This window comes from Pyrenophora tritici-repentis, chromosome 1 (genome assembly GCF_003171515.1).
Source record: "Pyrenophora tritici-repentis strain M4 chromosome 1, whole genome shotgun sequence".
Taxonomy (NCBI): domain Eukaryota; kingdom Fungi; phylum Ascomycota; class Dothideomycetes; order Pleosporales; family Pleosporaceae; genus Pyrenophora; species Pyrenophora tritici-repentis.
The window spans coordinates 4,049,600-4,062,372 of record NC_089390.1 but is presented as its reverse complement, the minus strand read 5'-3'; the positions used below and the strand labels follow the sequence as shown (position 1 = coordinate 4,062,372).

Genomic DNA, 12,773 nt, shown 5'->3' with positions numbered 1-12,773 from the left:
TGCATCTTGGCAACGATTTTGTTCCCGGATGATTGACGTAGTGCGCTAAATCACAAGCCGTGAAACGCGAAACGTCGCCTGGGAGCCTTGTGGCCAGCCTCATTGCCATCAAAGTTGGCTGCACACGGTCGCGTTCGCCCACTGCCCCCACTAATGGGGGTCGCTCTCAACCGAAGACGATCGGCCGAATCTGGCATACCGTGTTTCATATTCTCGGTTTGCATTGACGCTCGAACAAACTGAGTCTCGATGTGGCTTCAGCCCGCTCCCGTGCTTATACAGCTCATTGTTCGCGAGTAACGCACCCCTGTCAAGGCAACGAGATGAGGCTATAGCGACTACATCTATCAAAACGCCAATGCATCTTCCCTGGCCCCATCACCAAAGTTTGCCCATGGTCGTCCTGGTCGACAAATGGGAAGGAGGCGAACGTCAAGGCCCGCTCCGCCTGGGAAAAGATTAAGGACGTGATGGCACATCATACGCACGCCCGGCCCGTTTTCGCGACACCTGTCGAACCTGCTAAACATGGGTTCCCGCGTGGGATGAAAATATGGCAGACTGCCTGCCCATCATATAGTCTTGAATAAGTATAAGCTCTTGTCGCCACAAACCTCTGGGGTGATTCTGTCGATCAATTGCTGTTGAGAGCTGGGCTCTGACTCTGTCGTTACCTTCATATGCAGTGACGCAGGCCTTCACTCTGATACTTTCTTTCGTTTCTTTCAGCACATCTAATCCGCTTGATTCCTTCCTACGCCGCGTTTTGTTTTCCAACACAACTCTCATCTTCGTCATCATGGTGCACACTGCTTGTCCGTCCGTGCTTGCACTTCGACTACCAGATCCTCGATTTAGCGTCGACTTTAACAGTTACCAGATCGACGCCAGCGCGTATGCTATTTCCAGAAAGTACATGCAAGACCTATTCCCAGGACAGAACAAGCCTCTACCGCCACCAAAGACTGGCACGGTGTACAATCGTACCCTCCGTTCAAAGCCTTCATGTGAACTACCGCGAAAATGTAGCCCTCTGGCAGTATTCACAGCACCAAGCACAGTCAGGAAATACGACCAAGCGTCTGTAGAGTGTCCCATCATGCTTGACGAGTCGCATTCCAGTGCGTCTGACTGGTCCTCGGCCTCTCCCAACTCAACAATGGTCTCTTCCATGACTTCCAATACCACGGCCATCACAAGCAATTCGAGTTCGTCGGATTTTCCACTCAAACGAGCAAGGACTATCAGAAGATCACGTATCTCTCTTCTTGACCTTCCCCAGACGACAGTGGAGCAAATATTAGCATACGTTCTGACTCAGGAACGTTCCATTTCGATTACGCCACACCAACCTCAAACATCACCGAAAACCCTCCGTCGGCAACAATATAGGACTAAGACGGTGGATATTCGATCCATTATGCAGCACCCTGTACTACTCGTCTCTCACCAAATGCGCGCCTTGGGACTGAATACGCTGTATCAGAAAGGACATTTCCTGATTGACCTGTGCAACATGAGTAATGGTACTGACGCGGATGGAAAAGAAGCAGAAAATATTTGGGACTTCTGGAAAGACAGCACGACTCCACGAGTTGTGCAAGAAGCACTTAGCCGAGCTTTGAATGTTCGCTTTCAGGTGCCTGTTCCTAGCATGGAGGCCACGGTTGGGCGTGGCGAGAAGAAGAGGAAGACCGAGCATCAAGACGATCCACCTACGGTCCATGAAATTTTACAAGCAATCACAGCTCTGATAACTGGAGTGTCGAAAAACATCCCTAAAGAGCAACCTCGTTCAGCAAGTCCCACGGGGCCTCAAACTCTACGCCGCAAGCTTAGTTTTCGTTCCGCAAAGCGTCCCGACTCCCTGGAATTTGCCTGCCGGGGACATTCTCCTGTACATCAGCCACGAGAGCCGCTGCATAAACTTGAGGTTGTGCTAGTAAAATCGAGCACTGAAGCCGAAGTACCCAGTCAGACACTGGAGCTGGTAGCGACTTGCAGCAGTATTCCCGTAGCGAAATCACTGGAGTACTACCTCCAACTGGAGGAGAGGCGCAGGCTCTGGGCAAAAAGGGACATGGGTAAATGGCAGGGATGTGAGCCGGACGGGACCAAGCTTCTACATGGTATGCATTACTCAAATGACGTCCAACTGGATGATAATTAATGACTTCCAGACCTGCGATCTCTTGGTAGAATACCCGTTAGGCCTCGGCCTGAGCATCGTCCCGACACAAGCAAGAAGGTTGCTGCGCGGCCGACAGCGCGAACGGATAGGACACAAAAGGAAAAGGTGTGGTATAAACAACACTTGACCGGTGGCAAGCTGCACAAGGACCAGAAACTACAGCCATTCACTCATGGGATAATGGTGAAGAAAACGAAAGAGGTGGAGAACCAATCCAAATTCAAGATTCTAAAGGGTACTAGGCAACCTCCAACGGTGCAAGAGCTTCAGCAAATCGCCGCGGACATCAGGCGAGGGATATATTAAAAAAGGGGGGAGGGGGGGTTATGCGCTCTTACGGCGTGGATGAGTTGATCAAGGCCAGATGAGCCAGACACTGTCATCATTAAACTTCTATTTTTCTATGTCTAATCTTATTCTTTATTTACCTCAAGACAGCGTAGCTTGCTATCGAACAGATGACGCATTGTTTCGGGCATCAAGCTTTCCCGTCAGAAAACTGGACCACGGCCCATTTGCCACTCCATGCCCACTTTCTCGCACCACTTTCACTACCGCCACCCTCTGTTGCTTTGATCTGTTCATCTACGCCTTCAGGTAAGCCGACCACGACGTCGGCTTTGCAGGTACGTAGGGCCAGAACGCGGAGACCAGAGCCAGGGCCCATGGGCCCGATAGCTTCAGTGAAAGGCGTAGTAGCCGGCCAAGCAGCCTGATATTTAATTAGCACAGTGCTACGTGAAGACGGGAATTAGACTTGCATCAGCTGTCAGCTTTCGGTAGTTCAAATCACCCTTGAAGATGACCAGCTCGCTCTCCTTCAAGTCGGCATACAGTTCTGGCTCTGCCTTGGGCAAACGCCAATAACTGCCACCAGCTGTCCAGAAGTCGTTAGGCCGAAGCGTTAGTTGACCCTCGGCGTGCATAGTACTCCAGCTCTGAAACAAAAATTGCAGATTAGCGCTTTCTACTTCTGACAGGGGCACCGGTTGCTTTCCCGCATATTTCTCGTCGTCGGATACAGCTCCATAAAAGGTTTGCGGATCGGCTAATGCAGAGAGAAGGGCGCCAAAGTCGGCTGGCAGCACATCTGACACAAACCAGGGTATTGACTTGGGGTGGAAGACGACATTGGTGGCGAGACCCGAGGCGATGAGGTAGCCGGCCAGTATGAGATCGACGAACAGCTCAAAGCCGGCATTGTCCAGCACGATATCCACACGTCGCTCCTTTTTCCCTTCTTTTTGTGCTGAGCTGAGCAAGCTGAATGCCTTGTCAAGATCGTTCACCAAGATATTCTTCTCTGAGTCTTTGCGCGCTTGTGAGCCTTGCAGCTTTTGAATGTCCTCGTAGGAGAGGTTGGTCAAGAGGGAAAGATCAGTGGCATTTCCCCATAGACAAATCTCACACATTTCAGTGAACAGAAGCTTTTCGGCTGCTTCGAGTTGCTCTTGTGTCTCGGCACCCTTGATTGTCTTCTTCTGCTCAAGTTCGGTGACGATATCCTTGTAGCGCGCAGCGAGTTCAACAACAGCGGGCCGAGAGGACTTGAAGGTCGACATCTTCTGGCGGGCGAAGATGTCATAAGAGCGCCAGTTCTTAGTCTGCTTGAAGATGCTCGATATACGTCTTCCTATGGCTGTTAGCCTTGGCCTGCCAGTCCAGCGACTAATGTGTACCTGTACAAGTAGCACTCGGCGTACAGCCAAGGTACATTATGCCATTTGGGTTTCTCTCTCGCCTCCAATTCCTTGTTGTACGCCTCGACGTCCGGCTCGCCGTCGTCAGGGATAGGCGTGAGCTCGCGGTCGTGCTGAAGCTCGTACTTTAGCTTGGCCAGCTCGGCGACGATGGCCTTTCCTTCGCTGATGGCACTTTCATCCTTGGCATGGTGTAGTGAGCGGTGCACGTCGTCGATGCCCTGGGTAATGATGATGGGCCATCGCTCGCGCGCAGACGTATGCGCAAACGATGTGGGATCACTGGTGTTATATTGCGCTGGTAATTGTCAATCGTTTGCGTCATATGTGTAGAGATCGTGCAATTCTCACTCGCTGAAAATGTGTCGTACTCCATCTTGGCTGTTGGGTTGTTTATCAATCAATCAATGAGCGAACATTGAATAAAAAGTAGAAGTCTTACAGCATAACCATGGCGGGGAGCTGCTCGCATTGCCTTAAGCAGCTAGTGCTCCAGCTAGCCAGACTCGGAACCCTATCCGTCCATCGTTGTTCACCGGTACGTTAGTTGCTTCAACACATGAACAAAGTGCACCCAGAGCACATGTTGCATCTCACGTGTATATTTAACCTTTCTGCTAAGCGTCAGCCTTGAGTTGCAAAAACAAACCCCCACTCTCTTCTCTCTGCTAAAATTGGACGCGTCAAGACTACTCCTTCCCCTTCCAGATCATGGACGAGCTGTGGGGTACATCCGCTAGTGGCGCAGGGTCTGTGAGTTATCTGCAGCGAATGACGTTTGTGCAGTGACATATTGACCAGACTACAGAATGCCTTTTTGTTCATCTTAATGTGCCTATATGCATAATCCATCTCATGCTGTGAATATCACCGATTGCAATCCTTGAACACCAATCACGTACACATTGCTTGTGAACGTCCATGAACAGCTACCGGCTTGTTCAAGCCCTCAGGACCTATAGCACTTTTCCATTTCGACCACAGCCCTCCTTCAGTCGATTTACCCGCACTATGAGTGCTGTTCCTAATGGTGATTTAAACAATACTTCAGCTGAGCGCATCCGAGCCGAAATTGCGATAGATACAGCCTATCAAGGCTTGTCTCTCGCAATACCCGCTTCTGAAGATGATGCCGAGGTCAGAAGAAAGTATCGTCCCTTTGTTTTGGAGGCAGAAGATGCCAAGTCGGATTGGATCTCACAGCTGGAACTCAGCACGGCGTTGAAGATGGTGGATACCCAAGTCCTCAAGTGTGGTGAGGACCGACTGAGGGTTCTAGTGCTGCATGGAAGCATGCGACAACGGTAAGGCATGCATACAACAATGGTATCCATTTCTAATCCAGGATAGATCATACTCGCGTCTGTTAGCTTACGAAGCTAGTCGAATACTGTTCAGACTAGGCTGTGACGTCCGCATGTACGATCCCGCTGGCCTACCTGTCAAGGACGATGACCATTCACATCCAAAAGTGCAAGAGCTGCGCGATCTCAGTAAATGGAGCGATGGGCATGTCTGGATCAGCCCTGAACAGCACGGAAACCTCGTATGTATCTCTCGAGACATATACCGCTCCTCAAGCCAGGCTGACACAACAAAAGACGGCAGTGTTCAAGAATCAAATCGACTGGATTCCTCTCTCCACTGGCTCTGTTCGCCCGACACAGGGTCGCACCCTCGCAATCGCTCAAGTTAATGGTGGGTCGCAATCTTTCAACACAGTCAACTCGTTACGCATACTGGGGCGGTGGATGCGCATGTTCGCCATACCTAACCAAAGCTCTATACCGATGGCGTACAAACAATTCACAGAGGAAGATGCTGGGAGCAGGCTTATGCCTAGTGGGAACAGGGACAGACTCGTCGATTGTATGGAGGAATTCGTCAAGTACACGATAGTAATGAGACCCCACTTCCATCTCTTTGGAGATCGGTATAGCGAGAGGGAGGAGAAGCGAGTGAAGCAGGAGAAAGAACTGGCGAAGCTACCAGCAGATATGTGAGAAGCTTCGTCATCGAATGTTGCTGAAGTATTCAAACACGAACGCTTCGTGTATATTACATCCACCAAGCAGGTAGAGCAGTAGCAGTTGCTTGTCCAGCGACTCATCACCTACACGCAACACATAGAAGAGCAGAGTAAAGCTATCAAAACAATCAAAGATGCACCCATGAATAACAGCCCGGTTGTTGCCGAAGAGAATCCAAGTGTCGTGCGAACGACAATGCAAGTGGCGTTCGCGGACTAGCGTTACCGATGACTTTGCGCTAGTGACACCTGCCAGTGGTGACATATCGGTACTGTCCTTTACACAATGCTCAGAGGCAGGAAATACCAGTCCATTTGATGTTCATTCAGTCATGACGCCCCGCAGAAGTATCTCGTCTCAACTGGAAGGGCTGGCTTCTCTCGACGGTGATGGAATCCCCGGCATGGTAGGCGGCATGGGCATCACACCAAGTACGATGAACAAACTTCACAAACGGCCACTTTCGCCACCAATCCAACTCGATGATGTGGAACTCGAAGCTACACGGACTGAACATGTTCCTCCGGATGGTGGGTACGGATGGGTGTGTGTGGCTACTTGCTTCACGATCAACTGCTTCACATGGGGTACCGTTTCTGTAAGTGGACCCAATAATGCAAAACACTGCAGACTTGATCCTCATTCACAATTCTCACAATTTCCAAGGCATATGGCATCTACCTATCCCATTACTTGGCCGAAAACATCTTTCCCGAGGCAACTCCCTGGGACTACGCTTTTATCGGTGGTGTCAACTTCGCAGCGGCCATGTTTCTTGCACCTCTCGTTACCGTTTTGTGTCGCAAATTCGGGATCCACGCCATCATGTGCTGTGGACTTTTGTTGCAATGTAGTGGCTTCATCGCAGCGTCCTTTGCAACTCGAATCTGGCAGCTGCATATTTCCCAGGGCGTCCTGATTGGATGTGGTATCGGATTTCTGTACATTCCCTGCCTCCCTGTCCTCTCACAATGGTTTGAAAAGAGACGCAGCCTGGCGAATGGTATTAGTGCTGCAGGATCTGGGGTTGGTGGGGCGGCTTTTGCTTGGGGCACCGAAGCAATCATACAACGGTTCAGTATTGGGTGGGCGCTACGTATCACGAGCATTATCGCGTTCACGGCCAATACCATAGCTACTATTTTCATACGCGACCGGAACAAGGCCATTCGACCATCCCAGCTAGGGTTTGATACAGAGCTTCTAAGGAGGCATGAAGTAATATTGCTGCTTTCATGGGTCTTTGTCAGCATGATGGGTTACATCGTTCTTCTCTTTTCGTTGTCTGACTTCGCGCTTTCTATTGGACTTTCGCAATCTCAAGCAACTGATATGATCGGCCTACTGAACATCGGCACTGCCGTTGGCCGGCCAATTATTGGAATTATCAGCGATCGATGGAGTCGGATTGACACAGCGGGTATGCTTACGCTGATGTGCGGGATCTCGTGTTTTGCATTTTGGCTGCCGGCTATGTCGTACGGACTCACCGCGTTTTTTGTTATAATTTGTGGAGCTATCGTGGGAGTCTTTTGGATGGTATGTCTCGTCCCCAGACCAAGGCCTACTAAATATGTATGTATGCTAATGATCCAACGTACAGTCAATCGGGCCGCTTTGCGTTGAAGTTGCGGGTGTGAAAAACCTACAATCTTTATTGTCCTTGTCTTGGACAGCCGTCATCATCCCCGTTACAGGTAAGCATATGCCTCCTAGCTTATACAGCGACACTCTGATGATTCTGCTCAGTATCTGAGGGGATCGGCTTGAAACTCAGGCGTTCATCTTCGAGCCGTGAATACCTCTATACACAGATATTTGCAGGACTGTCATACATAGTGGCCAGTGGCTTCATGCTCCAGCTGCGGAGAGTGAAGCGCCGAGAATCACCAAATCAAGCTTCATAGGCAAGACCGCGACGATGACGGGCGAATCTATAGTATATCGGAAGGGTAAGCGACGGTTTACATTGATAGCTCTTCAAAAGGTTGACTCGTCCTACTCGACGTCTCGCTCACTTCGAATGTTGACAGTGAGGATGGTCTTGTTCTGTTCTAAATGTGTACTCAAACCTACACCATCGAAGTACGTTGATATAACCCAATAAGTCACTAGCTGTAAAGATGACTGCAATAAATTTGACGTAACCAGGGAGAGAAGATTCTCACGTTTACTCACAACGCGCTAGCCATGACACAGTCAGCCCAACAGCGCACATCGCAAACGGATCACGCCGATATCTAAATGAAGGCAGGACGACTGTTGCAGGAGCCCGTAATAGTATGCAATGTTTAACAACATACAGTTGCATCGTGCTATCATCTCTCGTCCATTAGCTCCAGAACAAGTGTATTTTTAACGTTGCACTCTTTGTCTCCCTCACATCCAAGTCGAGCTCGTATTCGATTTCGATCTCCATCACCGCGCATCTCAGCTATGATGGTAGCAGCCGTTTCACACGAAATGAGCAATCCGGTATCGGGGGACTGATCCTTTGGTGTGAAAGTAGGAGCACAGAAACAACTTGCGGTATTAGGGCAGTCGGCATCGTTTTCTAATATCATGAATGGTGGTGTGCTATCAAGCACGGCGTTGTTCGCCGTTCTTTGACACGACTGTTCTACTTCCGCTGGCTTGGAATGAGTAGCTTCTTCTGGACGAATGGGCGTGCTGTATTCCGGCGAACGTGCACCAGCTATTTCCTGTCTGACATCGCGTTTTGCGCATTGCGTAATTTCGGAAGAACATTGAACATTACGCTGATGGCCGATCTGATATTGCGAATGAGGCTGGTGAAATTGCGTACGAGGTTGAAATGAGTTTTGGGTAAGCGGTTGAGCTACAAATCCCGCAGTCGAGTGTGAGACGGACTGCAAACCTGGTTCCCCGACGGAATAAGCAGAGGTCGGTCCCGCTGTCGCCAGTTCTGTCTGCTGCAAGGGCAATAGGGTGTGGTTGGGCCCTTGAGAATGGCCTTGAGGACCACTTTGGTCGCTTCCGACGTCGAATGACCGTAGATAGGCGTCAATCTCACTTTGCGACACACCTCGGCTTGAGAGCATGCTTCTTAATCGCAAGTTCTCCTCTGCTACTTTACGGGCAGCACGCTGCATGTCCTGCGTCGCTGCGACGCCTTTCGCTTCATATTCTTGGACGCGACGCTGTAGGTCGTGAATAAGCTCCTTGCGCTGATTGCGAGAACGACGCTGGTTCTCGCGGATCCGGATTGATGACGGCGTGTCATTCCCCTGGTACACCTTTAGTCCTATTCCTGTACAATTAGCAATGCAGAGATAAAGGCCTACCTTCTTTGACATAGGTTCTATGAGTTGAACTATTAGGAAGGAAAAGAGGTAGATAGTCTGTAGACAGAGAAGGATAAGGTGACGTGTAAGATGGAGAGAAACTCTAGGCTGGTAAACTCAACACGGTAACGCCAACTGGTCCGTGCATTGCTCTATCTTATCGTTCCCCCTAACGCCCCACATAAGAGAACCCATCCTCTTTCCACACAATGGTGGAATGTCATCTCTATACGTTCCGCCTGCATATGACATCGAAGCTCAGCATGCCGGGACCGAACATCTCGCCATCAACAACACTTTTGATTCTCGACACGACTAGCGTTGCATACTACAGCGAAGTTCTATTCACGTGATGGGCTCTGCGTCCCAATATCGAAACACAAAATTGTGAAGACGGGTCGTAGAGTCCATCTGACAGAAGGCGCCACTATGAAATACCTAGCTGAAAAGACTACTGTTCCCGTCCCGAAGGTATATTGCTCGTTTCTGCACAAAAACAGAGCGTACATCGTTATGGAGAGGATCCAAAGCGAGGAACTGCCAAAAGCGTGGAATAAATTGCCTAAAGAATCAATCGCGGGTATTTTCGCACAGTTGAGAAGTATTTTTGAAGAGCTACGCGCCCTGACACCTCCTCCAAGTACGGGTGTTGAAAGCCGTGTCAAAGGCTCTTTGTATGACTCCCGCATGTCGCGGGGGAATCCACGATTCGGTCCGTTCAGGACAATCTAAGAATTTCATTTTTGGCTTAGAAAAGACCTGAAACTAGAAGATCTCAAAGACCGGGAAAGGGATCAGGATTGGCATGACCTCCAGGACATGATAAGCAAACAGGATGGATCATGGCCGCCGCCAGTCTTTACCCACGGCGACCTAAATCCGTTCAATATCCTCGTTCGGGGTGGCAAAGTGGTTGGACTCATTGATTGGGAGTTTTCAGGACGGTATCCCCATTATTAGGAGTATGCATCGGCCTGGTTTGGCAATGTCACGAGAACGGAATGGCAGGGTATGCTTGATAAGGTTCTCGACCGACCAAGAGCTGAGATATTCAAGATGGAGGAAGTTCGCCATAAATGGTGGGGTGAATGATTGCTCATAGTATAGATAGAGAAAGAGAGTATAAAATATCTTATTGTTGAGAATATCTGGGTTCAGTCCAGGGTAGAAGGTGATTGAGAGTCACGTGATGTGCTGGTGTGGCAGGCACTGCCCGGTGGGCAATAGCACCCACCACAACAGCAAAAGTCTGAGAGACACTCAACACGATAGTCAATACAATACGTTGCAGCCACCCCGCCTTATCCCTCCTCCCACTCGGTTATCCATAGTAGTCATACTACTAGAGGGACCTTGTTCCAATACTTATTAAGAATTTGTTCTATTTTTTTTATTCATGTGAATCGTTAGGCTAATCGAACCTATGCTAACCTACATAGTCCATCACGTATCTCAGTCATTGTCTTGAGACTGGATCGTAACTCTCAACTACCGTCGTCCTTCACAGGCAAGCTCTATGCTGGTTACAATGTTAGACGGACAATTACACAAGAACAAGTCGCGAGTACGTACCAAACTGGAAGTTGCCGTTCTCGTTGCTGATGCGCTCACCCAAATTGAGGTCGCGCTCCTGGCTGTTGCCTTCGGCGTCCATGAGTGTAGCGCGAAGAACAGGAACGTCGCCATCTCCCTCGAGTGCGAAATGGATGTTTTCAGCTGAGTGAGAGAAGTTCTCGCCGTCCCAACAGAAGTGTCCTGGGTCTTTCAGCGCTGACACCATGTGTGTGGGAGTGTAAAGAGTGGCTCACCGTTGTCGTTTCCAACATGTTGGTTGAGATCGATCTCGGAGTCGTTCCATTCGCCGTCGGCAGTCTGGAGGCGAGCCCTGAGAACGTGACCGTCGTCGATGCGGATGTTCTCGGCGGTATGGTAGAAGGTCATCTTGATTGACTATGAAGGGGTATGGGGTGAAATTGAGAGACGTGGGTTGGATTGAGAGCAAGTGGAGAGGTTGAAGAGAGAAGTGAGGAAGCTGTGAGTTTTATACTGAGGTAACTAGGGGCCGAGCTTCAGCAGCCCCGCACTAACTTACGAATTGAAGTGGACAGCGGACGTCTGTTCTTTCCGATGCCAAAGGTGAGGTAGGTGGTCTCACTAGCAGGTGCACGGATCCGCAAGCCAGACTCGTTGGTAGTAGCGGTCTATCATGCCAAGCCAGCAAACATCTCGTACATACATCCAGAACACGCCACAGCTTCAAGACGACATGAGCTCAACGCAACTTACGTCTACGAACAACTGATTGTGGCTTCACCGTTACTTGGTGTCCACACACTGCGTTATGCCGAGATCCGGCTTGGAAGTCACGATTGTTTACACAACGAAGCCAAGGGAGGTGCACCACAGTTGACTTGCGCGGTCAGCCATGCGCGAGCCCCAATATGCGCCCCGTGGCTGTGTGTGAATGGCTCTGGTAAAGTGGCGTGACTTCAGCGTGCATTGTGAGTGGGCCTTGTGCGTATGCGTCGTTTCGGACTCCGCGCAATGCCCGTGTCAATGTGGCTGTGATGGCCGAGGGCGGGCATCTAGTGCGGGGTCAAGGACAGAAAGAATGACAGCATCGCGGCATTTACGTCAAGCAAATCGAGGGTTGAGATTATGGTCTGAAATGGCGTAGGCCATCAAGGCACTGGATTACAGCTGGAGCTGACGCAGGGTCGACGCTAGGTCACCAGCTAATCTGGCACGGGCCGCATCCTCCCCACTTCACTTTGCCTTGCCATGAAGTCCATCTTCTCTTCACAGGATTTGACTTCACTAGGACGTCAAGTCTCAATCGCTCTCAACATCTAATGGAATTAGACTTTCATTGAATGTCAGTGAAGACTAGTTTGTGGGCCTGCATTGGGTTGCGACGCAGGACGATTGCAGGTCAATGCAACAATGTAGCAACACAAGCTCGCTACTTGAGAACAATAGGTCAAAAAACAACATCAAATGCTTCTCAACTAATCTGAGTGATTTCCCTCCACCAGTAGCGGATCTTCAAAACAAATCGAAGCTTCAACCGACCAACATGCCAGGCCCTGGACTACCGAATCAACTCGCTAAGTTTGCACCGGACAGTCTAGATCAGCGCACCTCGCCTACCGGTCCCACTGTGGCCACTTCGACGCATCGCGATCAGATCAAGGCGATCCTGGAGCCATTCCGATGGATTCAGCTAATCATCAGCTAATCACTTTAGAGAGCATTACCCACCCTTGTGTTAGCCTATGAAGGTCGACATGTGCGACACTACTACATGAAATCACATTATCTCGAGCATTGCACCACAGGTTACTGGAGGATCATGTCCGAGGATAACATCACTGTCACATATGATCTCAGAATTACTTCTCCAACGACATCCGAATTCGAACATTACACTATTGCTGTATGTGAGGACATGATGTGGCCTCTATACCATGCGCTACCAGTTCAAGCACGTAGAGCCTGGGTCGAGACGTGCAGGCAATAGACTCTCAGTCGGGTCAAGTCGAACCCG

General features: G+C 50.0%; 7 protein-coding genes across 7 annotated transcripts; 4 read left to right on the top strand and 3 right to left on the bottom strand.

The window, feature by feature from the left end:
• Positions 1-799: 799 nt before the first annotated feature.
• On the top strand, positions 800-2,497 carry PtrM4_015980 (uncharacterized protein; the record flags this gene model as incomplete). Its single annotated transcript, XM_001931501.2, has 2 exons — positions 800-2,129; positions 2,181-2,497. 2 exons carry the CDS (start codon positions 800-802, stop codon positions 2,495-2,497), a joined length of 1,647 nt encoding a protein of 548 aa, XP_001931536.1.
• A 172-nt stretch (positions 2,498-2,669) lies between these two features.
• On the bottom strand, positions 2,670-3,603 carry PtrM4_015970 (DUF89 domain containing protein; the record flags this gene model as incomplete). The annotated part of the gene is made up of 2 exons (XM_066103207.1): positions 2,670-2,903; positions 2,953-3,603. 2 exons carry the CDS (start codon positions 3,601-3,603, stop codon positions 2,670-2,672), a joined length of 885 nt encoding a protein of 294 aa, XP_065965409.1.
• Positions 3,604-3,833: 230 nt separating this feature from the next.
• Positions 3,834-4,267, bottom strand: PtrM4_015960 (DUF89 domain containing protein; the record flags this gene model as incomplete). Its single annotated transcript, XM_066103206.1, has 2 exons — positions 3,834-4,189; positions 4,243-4,267. 2 exons carry the CDS (start codon positions 4,265-4,267, stop codon positions 3,834-3,836), a joined length of 381 nt encoding a protein of 126 aa, XP_065965408.1.
• A 635-nt stretch (positions 4,268-4,902) lies between these two features.
• Positions 4,903-5,894, top strand: PtrM4_015950 (FMN-red domain containing protein; the record flags this gene model as incomplete). Its single annotated transcript, XM_066103205.1, has 3 exons — positions 4,903-5,195; positions 5,242-5,437; positions 5,493-5,894. 3 exons carry the CDS (start codon positions 4,903-4,905, stop codon positions 5,892-5,894), a joined length of 891 nt encoding a protein of 296 aa, XP_065965407.1.
• A 358-nt stretch (positions 5,895-6,252) lies between these two features.
• On the top strand, positions 6,253-7,677 carry PtrM4_015940 (MFS-1 multi-domain protein; the record flags this gene model as incomplete). Its single annotated transcript, XM_066103204.1, has 3 exons — positions 6,253-6,519; positions 6,588-7,460; positions 7,525-7,677. The coding sequence occupies 3 exons, from the start codon at positions 6,253-6,255 to the stop codon at positions 7,675-7,677; spliced, it is 1,293 nt and encodes a 430-aa protein (XP_065965406.1).
• A 3,063-nt stretch (positions 7,678-10,740) lies between these two features.
• On the bottom strand, positions 10,741-11,167 carry PtrM4_015930 (CVNH multi-domain protein; the record flags this gene model as incomplete). The annotated part of the gene is made up of 3 exons (XM_001931498.2): positions 10,741-10,745; positions 10,799-10,981; positions 11,035-11,167. 3 exons carry the CDS (start codon positions 11,165-11,167, stop codon positions 10,741-10,743), a joined length of 321 nt encoding a protein of 106 aa, XP_001931533.1.
• A 1,135-nt stretch (positions 11,168-12,302) lies between these two features.
• Positions 12,303-12,464, top strand: PtrM4_015920 (uncharacterized protein; the record flags this gene model as incomplete). Its single annotated transcript, XM_066103203.1, has 1 exon — positions 12,303-12,464. One exon carries the CDS (start codon positions 12,303-12,305, stop codon positions 12,462-12,464), a length of 162 nt encoding a protein of 53 aa, XP_065965405.1.
• Between the last annotated feature and the right edge of the window lie 309 nt (positions 12,465-12,773).